The 21,606-nt window shown below is 33.9% G+C and overlaps 3 protein-coding genes across 6 annotated transcripts; all 3 read right to left on the bottom strand.

Moving 5' to 3' along the window:
• Positions 1–296: 296 nt before the first annotated feature.
• Positions 297–4,274, bottom strand: LOC132707622 (odorant receptor 22b-like). 3 transcript variants are annotated; one of them, XM_060679528.1, is made up of 7 exons: positions 4,073–4,274; positions 3,782–4,021; positions 1,665–2,010; positions 1,131–1,230; positions 721–813; positions 491–646; positions 297–437 (listed from the first exon to the last, which is right to left on the bottom strand). In XM_060679528.1, exons 1-7 carry the CDS (start codon positions 4,272–4,274, stop codon positions 387–389), a joined length of 1,188 nt encoding a protein of 395 aa, XP_060535511.1. In that variant the 3' UTR covers positions 297–386. The 3 variants fall into 3 exon arrangements, with proteins under 3 accessions (XP_060535511.1, XP_060535512.1, XP_060535513.1); XM_060679529.1 differs by lacking the exon at positions 721–813; XM_060679530.1 differs by lacking the exon at positions 297–437 and having other exon boundaries at positions 517–646; positions 697–813.
• Positions 4,275–6,914: 2,640 nt separating this feature from the next.
• On the bottom strand, positions 6,915–14,428 carry LOC132707624 (odorant receptor 30a-like). Its single transcript, XM_060679531.1, has 7 exons — positions 14,152–14,428; positions 13,860–14,099; positions 11,534–11,849; positions 9,632–9,731; positions 7,475–7,567; positions 7,111–7,266; positions 6,915–7,056 (listed from the first exon to the last, which is right to left on the bottom strand). Exons 1-7 carry the CDS (start codon positions 14,351–14,353, stop codon positions 7,006–7,008), a joined length of 1,158 nt encoding a protein of 385 aa, XP_060535514.1. The 5' UTR covers positions 14,354–14,428; the 3' UTR covers positions 6,915–7,005.
• Positions 14,429–15,094: 666 nt separating this feature from the next.
• Positions 15,095–21,352, bottom strand: LOC132707625 (odorant receptor 82a-like). Of its 2 annotated transcripts, XM_060679532.1 has the most exons (7): positions 21,120–21,352; positions 20,829–21,068; positions 19,348–19,654; positions 18,803–18,902; positions 17,727–17,819; positions 17,363–17,518; positions 15,095–17,308 (listed from the first exon to the last, which is right to left on the bottom strand). In XM_060679532.1, the coding sequence occupies exons 1-7, from the start codon at positions 21,319–21,321 to the stop codon at positions 17,258–17,260; spliced, it is 1,149 nt and encodes a 382-aa protein (XP_060535515.1). In that variant the 5' UTR covers positions 21,322–21,352; the 3' UTR covers positions 15,095–17,257. The 2 variants fall into 2 exon arrangements, with proteins under 2 accessions (XP_060535515.1, XP_060535517.1); XM_060679534.1 differs by lacking the exon at positions 17,727–17,819 and having other exon boundaries at positions 15,098–17,308.
• Positions 21,353–21,606: the final 254 nt, after the last annotated feature.

Below are 21,606 nucleotides of genomic sequence, written 5' to 3'. Positions count from 1 at the left end.
TGTTGTAACTAGAAATGAAATATTTACACATATATGGAGGGGAGAGAAAAAAATGGAATATTTAGTTAGTTAATGTATATGCATATCAAATCGCTATTATTTATTTAATTTTATAATGATGTCAGTACCTCAATTGGAAAATAGTCTATATCACCTAATAATAATGTAGCCATTTAAATATTAAATTATATTGGTTTTTTTATAATTTTGTTATTAAACTTCAAAATTCAGAAACCTTTCAATGAGTTTGAACAAGGCATATTTGAAAGGAAAGTATTTTTTCAAGCATCAGTCCAGTTCTTTTTAGATCTAAAAGTAGAAAAACTGCTGGGAGAGGTCTACACATTTAACTTTTTAAGAGAAGAAATTCTTGATCTCCGTCGACCTCAAGAACGTCCACTCATTATGGATAAGAAGGAATATGCCAGTTTGAGTCTCTAGAATATAAATACATTCCCAGTTATGAACATCATTAAGTACTTCTACTCACAGACACAGCATCGTCCATCGTCAAAGGGCCAAAAGGGCCGACGCTTAAGACCAACGGCCGCTGACATTTCAGCATCATGAATTTTATCATCGTCTTGACCTGATTAGATCTTTCGCACCAATTACTCTCGTATAAAGCTGGTACTAATTCCAAACTCTACAATAAGAAAGATTTATGTTGTGTCTCTTTCGAATCCAAACTATTACATGATTGAGGTTATGTTTTCATACCTCGTACTTGATTTCGTTGGCGTTCCAGCAAATATTTAACAGCTGACAGAAAATTAAGAAGAAGTACGTAACGTAAAAAAACAAGTCGACTCCCTACAAAAAAATTAAAGATTTGAAAGCAACTGTTAGTATAAAAATGGTTTCACTATTTTGTGGAGATATTTTTTTCTGGAAATTGTTTGGGCGTAACAAAAGAATAATAATGAATCAAACCAGACTAAACTTTAATAATAATGGTTAAAACAACTCAAATGACCTTTTAAATGTTATGGTCTCTTCTTGTCTTGAATGTGTGTAAAAAATTCTAATCGCTCCCAGAGGAGAAAGAAAAAACATTGGGACAGATTTGTATTGTGCTGCCACTCATCATGCCTAATCTTTTCATTCCGCTTATTGATTTTTGTACCGACCTTGTGAATTTGTACAAGAACAGCTCCCATCAGCAATGAGGTCAAGCTATATTCCAGCAAAAACAGACTTCGAAATGATGCGTTTAAACATCTTGTCATCCTGAAAGTGTTGTGACTTTTATCATTACGTATTTTATCTAAAAGGCTTTTTCAAAAATTTATATATTTATATATATATATATATATATATATATATATATATATATATATATATATATATATATATATATATATATATATATATATATATATATATATATATATATATATATATATATATATATATATATATATATATATATATATATATATATATATATATATATATATATATATATATATATATATATATATATATATATATATATATATATATATATATATATATATATATATATATATATATATATATATATATATATATATATATATATATATATATATATATATATATATATATATATATATGAACTAGTGGCATACCTAATAGGTTTGAAGTCATTATAAGTAGTTTTGAAAAAAAAATTAACTTACCTGATAAGCATTTGATGTTCCCTACACAGCTTTTTAAACAAACATACTTCCAACAAGCTCCCACTGTCGTCTCGATTTACATAGAGATTACATCTGTCGAAGTTTCTGAGCCGATATTGAAAAATTTTTATCTTTCCTCTCAAAAATATCGCCAAAGAATTCGACACGGCGTATACCATGGTATTAAATAAAGCGCTCCACACCAACGCCACCAACTGAAAAGTTAATGCCACTACGTGGAACCTGTTGTGGTCGAACGGGTACCACAACGGCAAGGGCAGCGGCTTCTCCAAAGTGACGTTATCATGCCTGTGGATTTTGCGAAATTGGTAGCTTCCACCAATACCTGGAATTCAACGATTTTCATCAATACAAATATCAAGAACATTCAATGACATTTTCAAAAAAAGGAATTCTGAGCGTGAGTTAAGGACTCTTATATTCATCACATGTTCAATAGGTGACAAATTTGTTGACCATGTGGCGTACAGAGAAAGGGTTACATTATTGGATCAGGGAGTTGTTTGCAGTTGATATTTTTGTCTAAAGAGACTCCAAGTATTATGGCACTCCATACCATAACGCTTGTTTCCTGATCTTCGATGGATTCTTCTACCATGATCGTGAAGCCACGAATAAAAACATGATTAGTAACGTCACTGAAAGCAACCCGATTTGACTGTTGATGACGAAGATGCTATAAGTATAGCCCATAAGCTGCAATTCGATATCACCGATATTATGCCGAAAAACACTTTGATAGATAAGATTATAACTTAAAAACAGATTCATATAACTCTGAACTCTGAAACTGAAGTGAAATGTGGATCATGTCCCAAAATTATTATCAAAAAAACAGGAAGAACATTTAAAAAGAGCATTAACGAACATGAAAGAAAGTATAAAAATAAAAGTTACGATTTTAACTACGCCGTTCATTTAAATTCAGATATGCACAAATTTGTCAATAATTTTGTTGGAAGCTATGGAGATTAACAAAATGTCAGATTTTGAATTTGATAAATGTATATTGTTGCCGAAACAATTGCCATGAACCAATAAATAACTATGAAAATTAGATTATTTTTTGTACCAATGCAATTGTGATAGATGCATTTTCATCAAGTAAAAAACCTGAGTTCAATAATCTCAAGACATTCCTTGGCAATAATAAAACCGTTACAGGACAACTAAGAATAAAGTCACCCGATGAACTCAGGTCAACCAGTTTTGGTAATGAACGCTAGATTCCTTGTTATTCTCGACTTCTAATTTGAAGTTCTTGATAGCTGCGGGTTCACGCGTGGAATTAAACCACACAACAAAGATTCTCGGATCTTACATCGATGCCTTCCTAAAGTGGGACTACGACATAGATAGTGTTTGTAATAAACTGAACAAAACGTTTTTTGCAATGTTAACAATCAGAGATTCTTTCTTTGAAAGATCCTTGTTGGCTTTCTATCTAAAAAAGGATACTTAGGTTGATTTTCAGACTGCCCCCGAGGCTATCCTGCAAAGATATATTTATAAAGTATAAAATACTAGCAGTGCCTTGCATATATTTATTTAAATTATTCATCATCGTTCATAAAAATAAAGGCTCTCTCAAGAGACACACGGATGTCCACGGTTATAACACCCGAAACAGAGAACACCTTCTAAAGCCAAGACTGAACCACATGTTCTACAAAAAGTCGCTAAATTACGCAGGACCTTATTACTATAATTTGCTTCCTCCAAGCATAAAAGCATTATCTGCAAGACAATTTAAAAAGTGCACCAGAAAGCTTCTGTCAACCAATGCTTTCTACAACCTGAAAGATTTTCAGTTTCGTCACGAATCATATTTGAAATAGGGGAAAGGCGTAGAGACGGAAGAGTATTAGCGATTTGGTCTATTTCTTTATGGGTATGATGATTTCTGATGTGATGAGGTTTTTATGTAGTGGGATAAAGTTTTGTTAACTATGTTTTTTCATTCCCTTCTATCAATCAATCCATCAATCAATGAAATGTGGATTATTGGCGAAGCAAATTTTAAATTTTTTCGATGATTATTTAATAATTTAATTGTAAATTTCTAGCCCTGTCTAAAATTCTTATTTAATACTCACCGACGATGTATAGTTTTAGCAACACAATACCATTATAAGAAGCGATAGTGAAAATGAGTTTGTAAAAGTACTTAAGGTGATGCTCGTATATCTCGCGAACGGAACGATCTTCTTCCCGATACACATCCAATTCTTCTCTGTGCGCTTGCTTCAACGTACTTATCAAACGATTCTTTTGACAGAGGAGTACCTTGGCCACCAAAAGTAAAACGAACGTGTTGCCTGATAAATTTTCGATCGCTGAAAATTCCGTGTCATCAGTACTCCTAGTTTCGCAATCTCCTTCCTTACCTTTATCAAAATCTTCAAAGTACAAGAAGTAAAAGTTGACAGCGTAGCAAAGAAAATATAGGAAATACGAGAACTGAATTACTGCGGAGTATCCCACGTAAAAGACGTTCAATAACTTTGAGACTTTCGGCAGTCCTGACCTCCAGGCGCCGCTAATGATCATCAACGTTCTGGTAATATCGAACAGCCCTGTGCCCTTCATCGCTTGAACTCGTACTACAGTCCGGAATGATGCGCAAATTCTATTTCATTAGTTTCTTTTATTACGTATGTAAACTCCAAGACAATTCTCAAGGCAGTGGCGTAGTTAATTTTTGACCACTATTAGATGAGAATAAAAAATAACAATTTTTAATTACCCGCTACTACGCGTTTTAAGCATGGCATGATGGCGACTAAGGTTTTCACTTGAAATCCCTCATGGCTTCATGCAGTTTTGATTCCCTTTTTGTTAAGTTGAGATCTAAATTAAGCAACGCGCCGCTACTGTTGATATATCGCATATCTCGCTCATTGACTTGACCACATGAAAGGGAATACGGTAATTTTAAAAATTGTGGACCTTAGAAACGCCCACCAAAGGTATAATTTGCCGTACGCTGTGGTTTCCTAGATACGCCTTCGTAAGTAAGACATATCGAAATATTAACGACAACGTTTGGTTATTGTTCCTCTGTATATCAACTCCCTCCAAGTGAACTAACAGATCGAAAGCAATCTTGATTTATTGGTTCTTTTGTAAAAAGTCAGACATCGAAAAAGTGGCTTTGTTATATGCTTTGGTCTAATGGAAATTGATTTTGACATTTCTCGGTTAAGGTTAGTGTTATTAAAAAATGCTAAATATAGTTATTATTTGTAAAAACTAATATTTTATACTCGAAAACGTAATACAAATATGGCAAGTCATGTTGTACAGGTAAAAGTAAAAAAATGAAAAACGCAAAAGAGGCACAGTGACATACACAAGAGTAAAAGGAAAACAACAAAAAACAAGACACACATATCCACCCACACGCTGTAGACAGTAGTAGTGGAGTAGTGCTTTTGAAGGAACTTTTTTTAAATTGGTTTAAACATTTTTGTTACTCAGTGCCGTAAGATTTGAGACAAAAATACGGATTGAACAAATATTTATGGCAATTAATATGTTTAAATTGGGGTCATTATCTCACTGGTAAATAAAAAAGTTGAAAATATGGGTATGATGCACAATTTAAAATAATTTTAAAGTATAAAATAAATAGGGTGGCTCAAAAAAACGTGTCGAAGAGAAAATTCTTTTTTTCTAATGGAACATCTTATTTTTAAATTTTGAACTAGTTTTGAGGTCCTTCAAATTTCGCGCTGATTCTGAGACTGTTAGCAGAGCTACCGCTTCTATTATTAGAAGAACTGGACCATGTATACGGCAATTAGGTGAACATTTTGTACAACTAATTCAATAAAATAAAATATAAATAACCAAAAAATATTAAAATAAAAAATAAACGGGTTTATTTTAAAATGATCTTTAAAATTTCAAAGGAATATGTTCATTTGATATTTTTAGGTTGCAGCAAACCCTGCATATTATTATTTTTCAGAAAGATCTTACAAAACCCTAAACATTTTAGTAACATATTGATTTCCAACTACGAGATAACTCGTAGATGGCGTTTTTAAGGACGAGTTTTCTCGTCCTGTGTTTACTTGGTAGTTTTGTCCAGCCACGATTAAAGAACAAAAAATCAGTGGTTTTAAAACAGAAAATTTATTAAATATTATGATTTTTTATGATTCTGGGTGATATCTATGGACTAGAATTAGAGTTTTTAATCGTAATACTTTGCGATTTATGTTAAGCTTTCCAATATTTACCTTTCTTTCTGTCTAATAATAGATTAAAAAACGAAATGAGGAAAGAACTTTGTGGGAGCCGTAGATAAACCAGGGGACAGTTACTAGCAATTTACTTGTTTAGGCATGTTTAGTGTTTTTGTATATGTTCTTGGAAGTTCCGAGCCCCGAATCCTTTTTCTTATGGTGTTACGTCACATGATCGAGAGGGTCAAGCAATGAATCCATCTCTACCGATCTATTTCTGTAGATAATAATTATTTCAAAATTCCCAAACATCGCTGAAACCACATTTGTTGGTTTTCAATATTTTATACTATTTGAAGACGTTGAAGTAAACCATATGGTCCAATAACGTGAAAGTGTTTTATCCAACTTCACACATTAAGTAACCCTTATGGCTCTAAAACTCCTCGTCTCTAAGGACTCCCCCAGATTTAAAACAGGATTACCTCTTCTACCTATTGTCAGCACCATTGTTTCTATATTTTTAGATATTTTTATCAATAGAAAATCAGGTCTAACATTTGGTCATTCTATTCATTTACAAAAAACCTACGCACCCAGAATTAAAACACATTACCTCTGCTATTCTCTCTCATAATTTCCACATTAAAGATATTAAGCTTTCCATCACAAAATACACTTCACCCATATGTTTCTAAAAGGCAACTACTCCCAAAACTTGCCTCTATTGCCTTCCTTACATTCAAAACATCACTGACCATATATCAAAAGTTCATAAGAAATATAACGTGAGCACCAGATTTACCAAAATTCAAAAATCTCTCAATAGCAGTTTACAGCATTCTATGCACATATAAAAATAATACATTGGGGTCACTATAAAACAGGCTATAGCGACTCAAGTATTTATCTGTCACAAATTTTGGTGGATATGGGTGGAGCCTTTTAGATATTTTGGAAATATTTTTTCGTTATATGTTATATTTTTGATCCAAACCAATGTTCACCACAAGAAATATTAAATTATTGCATACACCCCGTAGAATTTTTTTGAAACGAGTCATAAAACATTTGAATGAAACATTTACATATTGTTGTAATAATATACGAGCAAGCAAAGTCCATCTTCAACTACGTCCTGTCATGATCGAAAGAAATGAATACGCCAATTTAAGCCTCTGGAAAAGACAACGTGAATTAAACCTCGTGAGATTATTTGTCCAGATACTCACAGAATTTGCGTCGTCAGTCGTCAAAATTCCAAAAGGGCCGACGTTGACTCCCAAAGGTGATTGGCACTTTAACATCATAAATTTCAAAAGGTTTTTAACCCTTTGGTTGAGATCATACCACCGGCTTTCGTATAAAGCCCCTGCTAATTCTAAACTCTAAAATTAAATCCAATTTCTATGCTATTTATTAACAAACGTGTTTTTCTACTTCGATACTGTCGGTAAAGAAAGTTTACAAGGAAACATTTTCTTAGGTTACCCCATGAACCGATTGCGCCCAAACAAATTGAAATAAATCATTTTTCTACAACTCGTTCTACCTTGCAAGATCAGTTTTATGGTCCGCGTACGTTGGTGTCATTACCTCGCATTTAATTTCGTTGGCATTCCAGCAAATGTTCAAGAGCTGGCAAAATATTAGAAAAAAGTATACCATATGGAATATCTCATCATTTCCCTGAAAAAACAACATTGAGTACTTGCTAAACAAACTTTTGGTCACGTGACTGTGCACCTTCATCGCATTTTCTCTGCATGTATAATAATTTATTATAAAATACACATTATTCCTTGACCACTTTTTAGTCAAAAAATGCTCTAAATAACATCTTGCGATTGTAAAGTATTATCTATCATTATTTAATAATAATATATATTTTACATTAAAGTTAAAGACTTCTTTAACAAAACGGAGTATGTAATGACAGATCTTGTATTATTACACTATCCAGCATTTAAAGCGCTTCTTGAAGAGAAATAAAATAATTATAAATAATTATTAAGACCGTTTCTTTACGAAGGCATCTTTTAGAAATTTTGTATTATATTTACAAATGTAGCAAGGACTAATAAACCCGTAAATAAAAATACCCCGTTAAATCACAGAAGTACGTCGATTTATTGGTGCAAACAATTTATGATGTTACGTCATCTTTTATGATTCTGACTATAGCAACGTTAGACAGAAAGGTTGTTCGGAAAGTCATTTCGTTTTTTCCCGTCAGAGGACTTAATTACGTTTTTTCGAAACCAACTTCACACTTAAGCCGCATAACCATTATATGTCTTGAGAGCTGATATTGCAAGGCTTGTGTGTGAAAAAGTTCTATTAATTCTACGCAGTAGTTTTTGGTTGGTGCCCTTTTAAATATGGAGAGCAATAAGCAGCATTTTCGTCATATTTTACTTTTTTACTTCAGAAAAGGTAAAAATGCTGTCCAAGCGAGAAAAAAATTGACGGATGTGTATGGAGAAGGCGTGTTAACAGTACGCCAGTGCCAGAACTGGTTTTCAAAATTTCGATCCGGCAATTTTGATGTCGAAGATGCACCACGGTCTGGAAGGCCGGTCGAAGCTGACAAAGATGCGATAAAGGCATTAGTTAATGCAAATCGGCGAATAACCACACGAAAGATCGGTGAGAGATTAAATTTGTCGAATTCGACTGTTTATGGCCATTTGAAAGGCATGGGCTTAACCTCGAAGCTCGATGTGTGGGTGCCCCATGTCCTTACGGAGCGAAATTTGTGTCGTCGCGTTGACGTGTGTGATTCGCTCCTCAAACGTCAAGAAAATGATCCATTTTTGAAGCGGGTTATTACTGGGGACGAAAAATGGGTTGTATACAACAATGTTAAACGCAAGAGGTCATGGAGCAGAAAAGATGAACCGGCTCAAAGCGTGTCAAAAGCCAACATTCACCAAAAAAAGGTGATGCTCTCCGTTTGGTGGGATATCAAAGGAATCGTTTTTTTTTTAGCTTTTGCCGGACAATACAACGATTAATTCAGAAGTCTATTGTCATCAACTGGACAAATTGAATGATTCACTTAAAGAGAAGAGGCCCGAATTAATCAACAGGAAGGGTGTAGTGTTCCACCAGGATAATGCCAGACCTCACACAAGTTTGGTCACTCGCCAAAAACTTTTACAGCTTGAATGGGACGTACTGCAACATCCACCATATTCTCCAGATCTGGCGCCTTCCGACTACTATTTGTTCCGGTCCCTGCAAAATTTTTTGGATGGCAAAACCTTTACCTCAAATGAAGATGTCAAAAACCACCTGAACCAGTTTTTTGCCAGCAAGGACCAAAACTTTTATGAGAGGGGAATTATGTTACTGCCAGAAAGATGGCAAAAGGTGTTGGACCAGAATGGCCAATATATAATTTAATAAAATATTTATTCATTACACGAAAACTGTCTTTCATGTTCCCCAAAAAAAACGAAATGACTTTCCGAACAACCCAATAATTTCGCTCGTAGTTAGAGGTAGCAAGTAAAAAAAAAATGAATTCTAATACATAAGAGGTTAAGTATACAGTAATGAAAGTCCTGTGAGGTTGTCTTCACTGTTGCTTTTGCATCAGCAACATTTGTACAAAAGTCTTTTTGGTTTAAGATTTTTTCAGCAGTAAACAATCTTAATGGTTACAATAGCCAATAATAAAATCGTCAGAACTATTCATTTAACGATTTCTAATAGATAAAAATTTCATGATGATGGAGTTATACTAACCTCGTGAATTTGGACAAGTACCGTGGCCAGCATTAGCGAAGTAAGGCTATATTCCAGCAAAATCAACCAACTAAATGAAGAATTCAGGCGCCCACTCCAACTAAAATATTTAACAACAAACCAATTACTATATTTCATAGACATTTATGCCGAAATCACATGAATATTGGGCATTGCCCGTGAATATAAAAATTACATCTTCAAGTCTATTGCCCTTTAATTAGTTTCACATAAAAGCACATCTCTACTATAATACTGGTAATAAGATTTCATTGGGTACAACAACAAAGTCCTCACTCAAAAAGGAAATAATTTTATTGGGTTGGTTTATCTAGCCCAGTAATCGACTCATATACCAAGGGCTGGATTTTTGAGAAACATTTAATGGTTAAAACCAATCAAAAATTTTTTTTTGAATTTTTTCAATCGGATAAAAACGTTATTAGTGCATTTTTTAGGCAAATGTAGTAGTGTACTAAGATTTTTTTACAGTTCCCGTTTTCTCATAAACGAATACAACTTTCTTATTAAAAAAAATTATGGGAAATTTTCAAATGGGCTGAAAATTGAAAATTTTTAACCATTAAATGTGTCTCAAAATTCTATTTTGTTCTATCTAGTTCAAAAATAGGTTTTTTCTGTTGAAACACTACAGTTACGACCACCCTGTACATAGTATCAGGTACCTTTATCTTTTAATTAAACATTATGAAAATTGTACAGTTGAATTTTAAAAAATCATCATATACTTCGTTATCTAAGAAACTCCCACATTTCCTTTTCTTTTTAATGCCATGCTCTTCGCTCTCATGCAGACATAATATGAATCTCGCATTTTTATTACTTATCTTATCATTCCTAGATTCTTGGTTTCAAGTACCATTTCAGAACGTTGATAAGCACACATGCTAGTCTAAATAGTAAACTGCAATGCAGTCCATATCAGTCTCGGAGATTTTTTATTCAGGATATCGACCTTTTCAGAGGACAATTTGGAATGTGGTTCAAAAATTTGAGCAAACTGGATCTGTAACTAACCTCAAAGTCCCTCAACGTGCTCGTGCAAGTCGCAAAATATTGCCATTGTGCGCGAAAGTGTAGCCGAACACATCGATTCGTCATCGATCGCAGCGAGTGGGCCTTACGTATTCAACCACACAGCGAATTTTAACAAAAGAATTGCATCTACACCATATCAAGTCCAAATAACTCAGAAGTTGAAACCTCGAGGTCATCAACAGCGCCGCGTGTTTGCAGAATGGATACGAGAACAAGGGGCGAAAATCATCTTTAGCGATGAGGCACATTTTCACGTTGGTGGCTTTGTAAACAAACACAATGCTCGTATTTGGGGATTAGAAAATCCAAGAGATATTGTTCAAAAAGCAATGCATCCTCAAAAAGTCACTGTTTGTTGCGCATTTTGGTACGGAGGAATAATTGGCCCTTTTTTTTCGAGGATAATGCGGAGAACGCTGTTACTGTTAATGGTGTTCGCTATCGAAACATGATAGCTGATTTTTTCTGAGATTAGTTGGAAGGTGTGGACATTGAAGATTTGTGGTTCCAACAGGATGGAGCCCCTTGTCACACATCCAGAGAAACGACGCAATTGCTGCGGGGCAAGTTTCCTGGTCGGATTATCTCACGTAACGGCGATATCAATTGGCCTCCGCCATTATGTGATCTTACTCCCCTAGATTTTTTTTTGGGTATCTAAAAAGCAGAGTGTATAGAAATAAAACAAACACTATTCCAGAGCTGAATTTCAATAAACGAGTTACTAATCTAAAATGGCAAATAAACATGTATATTTTTATATTCTTCCGAGTTTTTTTTAATTATTTTAATGGGGGAACCCTTATTGAATCCCCCTTTACAATTGGAAATGTGAAAAATCACCTGATGATCGCTTTATGTTCGAGACACAGCATTTTCAATTCGTTCTCATCGTCGGGTGGATTCGAGTTTAAATTCCTGAGTTGGTGCTGAAAAATTTTCAGTTTGGCTCTTAGAAATATGGCCAACGAATTGGACACAGCATACACGGTTACGGTAAATAAAGCGGTCCAGAAGAGCTGCACCACTTGATAGGTGAGCGCCAAATAGTGGTATCTGTTCTCATCGAAAGGGAACCACATCGATAGGGGAAGAGGTTTTCCGACTGTTTCGTTCACGTGCTTGTAAAGTTTGTTCGATCGGTAGCTGTTTTGGATTCCTGAAATTAAAATGAGCGAGCAATAAAAAGAAAATGCTAAAGCTAAGCTTCAACATTTCTTTTTGACGATATTGGGTTTTAGCCAGTGGTGCATCAAGATAATGAAAATTTTCCATTTTTTTTTGGACAATTTGGTAAAGATCTGGAGTTCTGCTAAGTTCTTTATCATGTTAGGTGCGTAATCTCAGAACGTCTTGAAAATGAAAACTGGGATCACGAATTTTGAAAAAACCCTCAAAAACTATAACTTTTGATTGTTTTGTTTCAATTGCTCAGAAAATTGAAATTTTTATTTTTTCAGTTCCTAGTGGAACAACAAAATTATTCACAAAACTCAGATATTAGTTTCTAGTATTTAATCCCTTTTTTCCTCACTGAAGCTCTTCTTTGTTTCTTCGATCATTCCCGCCACATATTGCTCCTAAGTTTTCTCATTCTCCTAGTTTCCCACATTCGTTCCTGTATTCTCCTAACCAATACTTATTCTTCCTTTTTTCGTGTCCACCCCTAAACCCCACTATGAACACTCCGTTCTCTGCAAAAGTACTTAATTACTCTTTTTTTCATTGATTTGTAGTTATCTCCCGATTTACAAACCGAACTATTATATGTAAACAAAATACCAACTTAAGAAAAGTGAAATAATTTTTCTTCTCTTTTGTCGTCATTGCTTTCATTCAAGTTCTCTTTCCCTTCTTTTGCACACTTATATTATCGCTCCCACTACATACAAATCCCTAGTTTTCCACTTTCAACCCCTCAGTGGTTCAGTTTCCTTAAATATTTTTGCTCCTTCTCTCTTTCCTCTCATTGCGGCTCTCTTGCTCTTCGTTTGCACAATTATATCATCGTTCCCACTACATTTGTTTTTTTTCCGGTCTCGTACATCTTCTCACTGGTTCGTTTTAAATTTTCTCCACCATTTTCCTAACCAATTCTTTCTTATTCTTTCTTTCTTAATTTTTACACCTAAACCTCACTATCCACTTTCTTTTGGTTATACTGTCCTTACTAAATGATGCCGGATATTACATTAGTTTCATTAATTCAAAATAAGTCGAATATTTACAAACGTATGAAAAGCGAAATATTTCTGCCTTCCATTTAATCCTTTTTCTAATCAGTCAAGTTTTCTATTTCTTTTCTTGCACACTTATATCATCCCTCCCACGGCATATAAATCCTTAGTTATTTCATTTTTTCCGTTACCGAAAACCCCCCAGTGGTTCATTCAATATTCTCTCCTTTATTCTCCTAACAATTCTTATTCTTTCTCTCTTCATTTCGACACGCAAACCTCACGATCCACTTTATGTTCGTTACACTTTCCTTATTAAGTACCTGCGGAGAGTTTATTAGTTTTTTTGTATTGATCCACAGTTATGTGCATTATAAAACTGATTTATAAACCGATTTGTTTAATATAAACAAACAAAATAAGTCGAATATTAACATAAAAAAGTGAAACATTTCTGCCTCCACTTTCATCCTCTTTTCTATCATTCAAGCTTTCTTTCTCATCGCTCTCTTACTAGGATTCATTAATCAGTTTTTTGTATTGATTCGTAGTTATTTGTATTGTAAAACTCATTTATAAATTTATGTAAACAAACAATTTACAAATAAAAAAAGTGAAATATTTCTTTCCTCTCCATTCAAGCTATCTCTAAATTTTTTCTTTCTTTCATTTTCCCGCATCCTCTTCTCTCCTACTGCTTGTAACTGTTATACTTTCTCGCTGAATGTCCACATCCAAACTCCCCAGTCGACTTATTTTCACCATACTTTAGCTTGTTAGTGTCAAGTGCTAGACCGAATTTCAAGAAATGTTGATACGATAGTTGCATCTCTAAAATCACCTCCATAAAGATTTAGAATTTTTTGCCTGAACACCCTGAATATAAAATGTTCCTAGGCCATCGGGGCCTATTTATAAAACTTTATTGCCATTTTCGTGTTTAGTTTTACCATAATGTGCACCACCAAAAAATTAAGCTATTTTATACTTGCCTAGTATGCTCAATTTAAAAAACAAAGTCACAGTGTACGAAACGATGGTGTACATAATCTTGTAGAACTGTTTCCGATGGTATCCGTATATCATTCGCATCGAGACATCTCCTGAGTTTTCCAAACTGACTTCCTCGCTACCGGCAATCTCTACCAGCTCCATTAGCCCACGACTCTGACACAAGATCACTTTTACCAATATCAGCATCACGTACAACATCTTCGATATGTTTTCGATTGCTGAAAACGATCCGTTATTCTCGCGGGAGGGAGTCACTCCAACGTCACTCACTGTCATCGAAATTTTCGGAATACAAAAGGTAAAAGTTGATTATGTAGGAAAGCAAATGAGTGGCATAGAGGAATTGCACAAGTATGGAATAAGCTAGGTACAATGTCTTCGTTAAATGCGAACCTTCCATCAATTTAGATCTCCACATTCCGCTGATGATCATTAATTTTTTTGTCATTTCAAAAAGCCTCCTGCCCTTCATGGTATCAATCTCTCCCGAAGCATGTCGTGTCGTCTTTATATATGCGAATGTGCAAGAATAAATTCGAATCGAGTCGTTTTGTGTGCATTGGCGTAGAGCGTATTGGAAAATACGTGGCAACCAAAATAATTTCGTAGTTTAGAAAGCCATTGTCAATCGATAATATTTTTTTTTTTATTGCAGGACCGGTTCCTAGAAAAGCCCAATTTGTTTTATACTAGACTCGTAACTCAAGTCTTATGGAAATAAAACCATCTTTATCTTTATGTGTAGACGCCACCACTGTCAAAACATTTTACGCTATGGGCCCGCCCATCGTATCGGTGTTCGTTTGGCGGGAAATTTCACCACGTAAAAGGGAATAATTTCCGTCGACTTGCGAACATTATAGATGCATAAAATAGAGTTTGCGTGATTTCACTGCGCCGGGGGATCTAAAGGGAACGCCTCTTGAATCGCAGAGAATGCGGATACATTTTTACGATTAAATACGAAGACGTGAGTGTCGACGTTCGAATAAAAAGTTAGTTTTGGGAAAAGGAACATGAAACAACCCTACCATTAATATTTTAATAGGCAGTGGACTACCGACATCCACTTCAAACTGAGAAAGAAAAATTGATCAGAACGGCCACTTAAAGGAGGATGAATAGGACGTATCGGAAACGTTAAGTAATAAAAAAATATAAAATGTTGGAATAAATAATAACATAATTTTATTTAATATTATGGGGTCTCAAAGTTTGGTTTGCACGGGACAACAAAAAATGGTTTTGCTCTAATTGTTTTTCTGAACTGTTTTGCAAAAATCAAATAAGATACAATGAAGTTTGTTCATAATAATGTAAATATTTCAATTTTGCCAATTGTCCTTGAGGACTAACTTTCAATTTTTTTATGAGCTACAATCATTTGAAATTTTAAAGATCATTTAAAAGGAACCCTCTCATTTTTTATTTTATTATTTTTCATTTATTTTTATTTAATTTCATTGAATTTGAATATAATAATAACATTTCATAGACCTCCAATATATTTATTGCTGCAAATAATCAAAAGGATGAAATAGGCTAATGCGCTTTCAACAGCAGAGAAAAGCAAGCGAGGTCAAACAACCAGGCTTACGGGAAACTCAGTCAGCCTTTATTCATATATTAATACAAATTTATATTAATTTACTATTGACACTATGGTGAATACCGGTAAAATCGAAAGAGAAAGGAAGAAGAAGGAAAAAGATATATAACACCTTAACAATATCTAACTCAGGCAGGAACACATTTGGGTGTGCCAAATAAAACGATCCAGTATACGATCTGGAAACTCATAGGAGATACGAAAAACAGTTTCGTATAAAAGTTTCTTAGACTTTCCCGAAGATTTTAAATATTACAATTTTGTTGATACAGGGTGTTCCAAAAGTGTTCCCCCGACATTATCTTTGTTATTTTAAATGGAACACCGTGTATATTTCAATATTTTTGAATCCTCGGTTAAAATAAAAGTTACTTTCTTAAGAAATTCCTATTCGAATTTTGCATAGTTTTTCTTTTCATATTTTGCTTGACCCGTATGAAATTGTGTTGTGGCGCTACTGATCGATCCCGGTATTGCAACGAAAATTTAACCACATACTAAGGAGATGATGCACTACTCAATCAGATTGATAGATGCGCCTCAACTTATACAGGGTGTCCCAAATAAGTGATGCAGTTTTCGCGAATTCAATTAACAAAATCTCAACATTTTCAAATGGAGGCACTATACTTTTGTTCAGATAACAATTCTATTACAAAAAATAAGGTAAGTTGAGTTGAGTTGAGGTGAGTTGAGATATTCGAGGTTTAAGATAACACCCGCAATAAATTTTGTTGAATTCAAAGCTGTCCACATTAGGTCACTTGTGGCAACATAGCAAAGCAATTAAATAGCAAAGACACGATACTACTTCTTCTAAAGACACAATACTCCAGCTATACGAATAAAACCTATTGTTAACAATAACAATAACATAATAATAATAACAACATTTAATAATTATCTAGGTTGATTGAAAATACCTAATAACAAAAATAAATAATTAAATTTTATGGGCTAACCAACTAAGGTAACAAATTTGAAAAAATAAATGTATAAAAAAAGTTAACTAAAAAGGATTCGGTACAACAAGTTTAGTTAAAAATGTTACCCTTAAAATGCTCGTTTCATCTGGCCCCAAAACAACATATAAGTATCAAAATCACGGAATAAACTTTGACATTTCTGTTTGTTTTTGTTTAATATTTCTACTTAAAAAATTCTTATTTTTCTTATATTTTTAAATAAGTTATAGTTCTTTGGTTAACCTGTATATTTTAATTATGTATTTTGTTATTAGGTACCTTCAATCCAGCTAAATAATTAAGTAATGACTGTTTCTCTAAATATGAATTCTCAAGTTTTATCAAATCCGTTAAGGTATATAAATACCTGACATAGAGTCCAGCAAACATTTGTACCAAATTTTTTTTGTAACTAGTATGGGTTTCCAGATCGTAAACTAGATCGTTTTGTTTGGCACACGATGTACATTTTTTTGAATGTATTTAAGTTTGGACTTGAGTTTCAGGAAGAGTACTATTTATTTTTTACGAAGTTTAACGTTGTGGTAATTATATGGATTCCGTTGAGAAATTTTTTATGCAGTAGTTTAAAGTCAAAAGAGGAAAATTTCAGAGACATCCAATATTTTTAGCCAAATGAATTGTCTTCGTAACAAATGCTCAATTATTGGAAAGGCGTTATTTATAACATAAAATTCATAAACCAAAACTAAGCTTAATAATAACCCAGAACAGCAAGCAAAATCCAATCATCAGGCTTTGAAAAAACCCAAGTTTTCTTGCTGATGTTCCACCTTCACCTTCAACTACGTCCTGACATGATCGAAAGAAACGAATAAGCCAATTTAAGTCTCTGGAACAAAAAAATTGAACTAAACCTCTTGAGATTATTTCCTCAGACACTTACAGATTTTGCATCGTCCGTCGTCAACATTCCAAAAGGGCCGACGGTTATCCCTAAAGGACTTTGACACTTGAGCATCATAAAATACAAGATGCTTTTGATCCTTTTATTTAGATCATACCACCGGCTCTCGTATAAAGCTTCTGCCAGTTTCAAGCTCTAAAATGCAATTCATTTCGGTACGATATTTTCGAAAATTTCTTTATTGATACCTATTTTTACACCTTTTTAATAAAGTACGTAAACTGCAAGAGAAAAATAATTTCCTTGCGTGACAAAACAATTTGAAACAATTTCGCGCAAAGGCTTCGAGAAATATAAAACAAATCTTTTTTGAAAAACGGTTTTGCAATTTTGGTGTAATCACCTCGCATTTTATTTCGTTGGCATTCCAGCAAATATTCAGGAGTTGGCAAAATATTAAAAAGAAGTATACAATGTGGAACAGCGTATCATTGCCCTGAAAAGAAATACTATCAGATTTCCTGTCTATATAGTTATTATTTTAAGTTAACATAAATTTTCGATATAAAAACTAATTCTAATACAATGATTGAACTGATTTTATTCGATGAAAATCGATTAACACCATGAAATTTGTAAACGTTTAGATTTTCACAACCATTTACAGGTTTATGACAGCTGTTTAAGCTGGATCTAAAACATTACATTTCTTCGGATGGGATTATTTGAATTCCACACCCATTGCAAAAGAAAATTAAACTCTGCATCGACGACGAAATTGAGCCGCAATTACGTAAAAATGTCATGTAAAATGTCAACAACATGGATTCCATTTTCCCTAAATTTTCCCATAAATAACTCTACCCAGACTATAGCTCTATGAAGAAATAACAAAAAAACTAAAAACTTTTTTTTTGTTTTCTACTTAATGCGTATATTTTGGGGATAATCATGATCACGAGCGTCATCAAAAATTTAATTATTTATTTACGTTTAGGTCGCTCAACTTCTTTTCAAATCTAATCAACCATCAACAAGTTCAGATCGATTTTGGGTCGCCAGAGAACAAAAGTAATCTATAATTTGATCCATTTTTACAAATAACGAAACTCGTCTCGAGGAGGATAGGTGACGTCAGCGTTTCACCCAAACTATCTTTCTTTTTTTACCGTTCTTGTTACAACACGAATATACTTTTAATCATGGCAGTCGAACCTTGTCATGCACACTCAAAAGCACTCTCTTTTTGGCATATCACAAGATTTAATAGCAAGATATTGGTTGGGCAATTCAAGTAGGTGAGAAAGTACGTCGCAACCTCAGTTAAATCCCAAATTGTAGCCGTTTTGTTTTGCTTATTGCCTCAGTCTTTGCTACATAACTTACTAGATTTAATCAATAACGAATTTTGCTTGTCGCAATAACCTCAAATTACTATTCTAAATAAATTTTTGACCTTTTGATTTTGATAATACTAACCTCGTCAATTTGAACCAGTACGGTGGCAAGCAATAGTGAAGTTAGACTGTACTCCAACAAAATCAGCCAACTGAATGAAGAATTGAAACGTCTGCTCCAACTAAAATGGCAATTAGTGACATTCCATAGTCTTGTTATGTTTATTTTATAATAACTTCTAAGTTCCTTAACTTAGTGCCTTATATAGCGATAGATGAATGAATGATTTTTCTTGCAAACCAAGCTGTAGCTGAGCTTTGGATTGACTAAAAATTAGTGCTAAAAAATTGAATAAAATAATTTTGTTCTACGATCTCTTAGGAGAGGAAACTATTAACTCTTTTATTATAACTTCTAAATTCCTTAACTCAGTGCCTTAACTTACACCAACCAGAGTTTTAGTGAGTTTTGGATAGAACAAAAATTACCTAACATGAAGCGCCGAGGAGTGGCTTAGGAGACCATTATCCACAATTTCAAAATTAAAACAAATCGTATTTTTTCAGTGTATACGTATTACGAAGAAAGTTCTGCTTGATGGTCGATATTAAAATGAAAAAATTCACCTGATGATCGCTTTATGTTCGATGCACAACATTTTCAATTCGTTCCCATCGCTTGGGGCGTTCGCGCGAAAGTTCCTGAGTTGGTGCTGAAAAATTTTCAGTTTGGCTCTTAGAAATATGGCCAACGAATTCGATACGGCATACACGGTAGTGGTGAACAAGGCAGTCCAGAACAGCTCTACTATTTGGTAGGTGAGCGCCAAAGCGTGGTATCTGTTCTCATCGAACGGGAACCACATGGACAAGGGCAATGACTTTTCAACCGTTCCGTTCACGCTTTTGTGTAGTTTGAAGCTTTGCTGGATTCCTGAAATTGAAATGAGCTAGGAATTACTTAATTGATAATTCAGCATTTTCTATTTTCTACAGATTCTCCTATTTTCCATTTTAGAAGAATTGATTACATATGTGGTCAGTGACAAGACAAGCTAAAAGTAAGGGTGGTGGCGTCATAATATATGGAAAAAAATCTATTTGGTCTGTAAAATTAAATGTTTTTGATATTATTGTGATTACCATTCACAAATCTACAATAATTCAAAATGTTAATTTATTTTTGGAAAAACTTACTGTTTTATTTCATAGGATTGCCAATACTAAATCCAAATATGTCATAAATGATAACTTTAACACCTATATGGTCTTAATATTCTCCTTTAATTTTTGTGAACCCACTCGCATTTCTAAGACAACTGCCACGTGCATTGACAATCTTGTAACGAATCTAGACCATAGTGAAATTAAAGTAAAAATTGTAGATTGGCATAGTATACTAACGTCTATTATTATCTCGGATAAAAAAAGAGAATATAGTGAGGAAAATGCGAATTATCTCGGAGAAAGCGATATCGTCTCTCAAACAGCTTCAGGATTGGTCGTCTGTTATGTCATCGCAGCGTGCTGATAGAACTTTTTGTCATCAGCAGGGTTTTTTAAATTTGTTTTGGCCAAATTAACTATAAGTAATATGTACGTTGTAAATAGTTCGTGGTTCTAACACAGAACCCTCAACGACTCCACTGCTGACCAGTTGCTGAATGGAGACAACATTGTTTCCTTTCACCCGCTAGTGTTCATTTAGCGAATTTGTAATTAGTTTCAACAACTGTCATTGGAGTCCAAAGTGTTCTAATTTTACCACCGACAAGTTATGTGGTAATTTGGGTTACCATCGGTTCCACACTTTTTAGACGTACACTGTATATTTTCAATAATCAAACTATTTTTCCTAAATCCCAAACACCATTTCTATCTACCACGTTGTTACCAAATTACTGGATTATAAATAAAAACCATACTTTGAAGTATTATTAACCTATAATGTGGAACTAACATAAGAACAAGAAACAATTTTTCAGCTTGGAATTTGGCAGCAAAATAAATCATATTGTGTGTATTTGACTTTGTGGGTATTTCACATAACCATAACATAACTACCAATGCTACTTAAATTAAGGGCTACTTGGCGAGATTATACTTGCCTTCTATGCTCAATTTAAAGAACAAAGTTGCAGTATACGAAACGATGGTGCTCAGAATCTTGTAGAACTGTTTCCGGTGGTATTCGTATATTACTAGCATCGAGATATCCCCTGCGAGATGAAGATTGACTTCCTCGCTACTGGCAATCTCTATAAGTTCCAGTAATCCAGAACTTTGACACAAGATCACTTTCACCATTATCAGCAACACGTATATCATCCTCGATAAATTTTCAATAGCTGAAAATTACCCATCATTCTCGACGGCGCTTTTTAATCAACCTTACTCACTGTCATCGAAGTTTTGGGAATATAAAAGGTAAAAGTTGATTACGTAGGATAACAAATGAGTTCCAAAAAGGACTTGCACGAAAAGGGAATAAGCAAGGTACAATGCATTCGAGAAATGCGAAGTTTCCTGTAATTTAGGTCTCGACATTCCGCTGATGATCATTAGTTTTCTGGTAATTTCAAATAGGCTTCTACCTTCCATAGTCTCTTGATTGTCAAACTTTCAGTATGACCCGAAGTTTACAGTGTCACCTTTCCATATATACCACCGAAACGTGGAAAAATAAATTCAAATCAAGTTGCAATTATCCTTTGTCGTTTTGTTCGCATTGGCGTGGAGCATTTTGCAAACATTTACTGGGGCAATCAAAGAAAATAAATTTAAGCAAACAAATTATACATGTCTCTTAGTTTTAGGGTCATTTTAATCATAGAAGCTTACTAATTTTATATATCTTAATAGGGAAATCAAAGCTTATAAACGAAC

The sequence above is a fragment of the Cylas formicarius genome, unplaced genomic scaffold (assembly GCF_029955315.1).
Source record: "Cylas formicarius isolate icCylForm1 unplaced genomic scaffold, icCylForm1.1 PGA_scaffold_9__14_contigs__length_23061073, whole genome shotgun sequence".
Classification (NCBI taxonomy): Eukaryota; Metazoa; Arthropoda; class Insecta; order Coleoptera; family Brentidae; genus Cylas; species Cylas formicarius.
The sequence above is the reverse complement of the archived record's forward strand: the minus strand, read 5'-3'. Positions and strand labels throughout refer to the sequence as shown.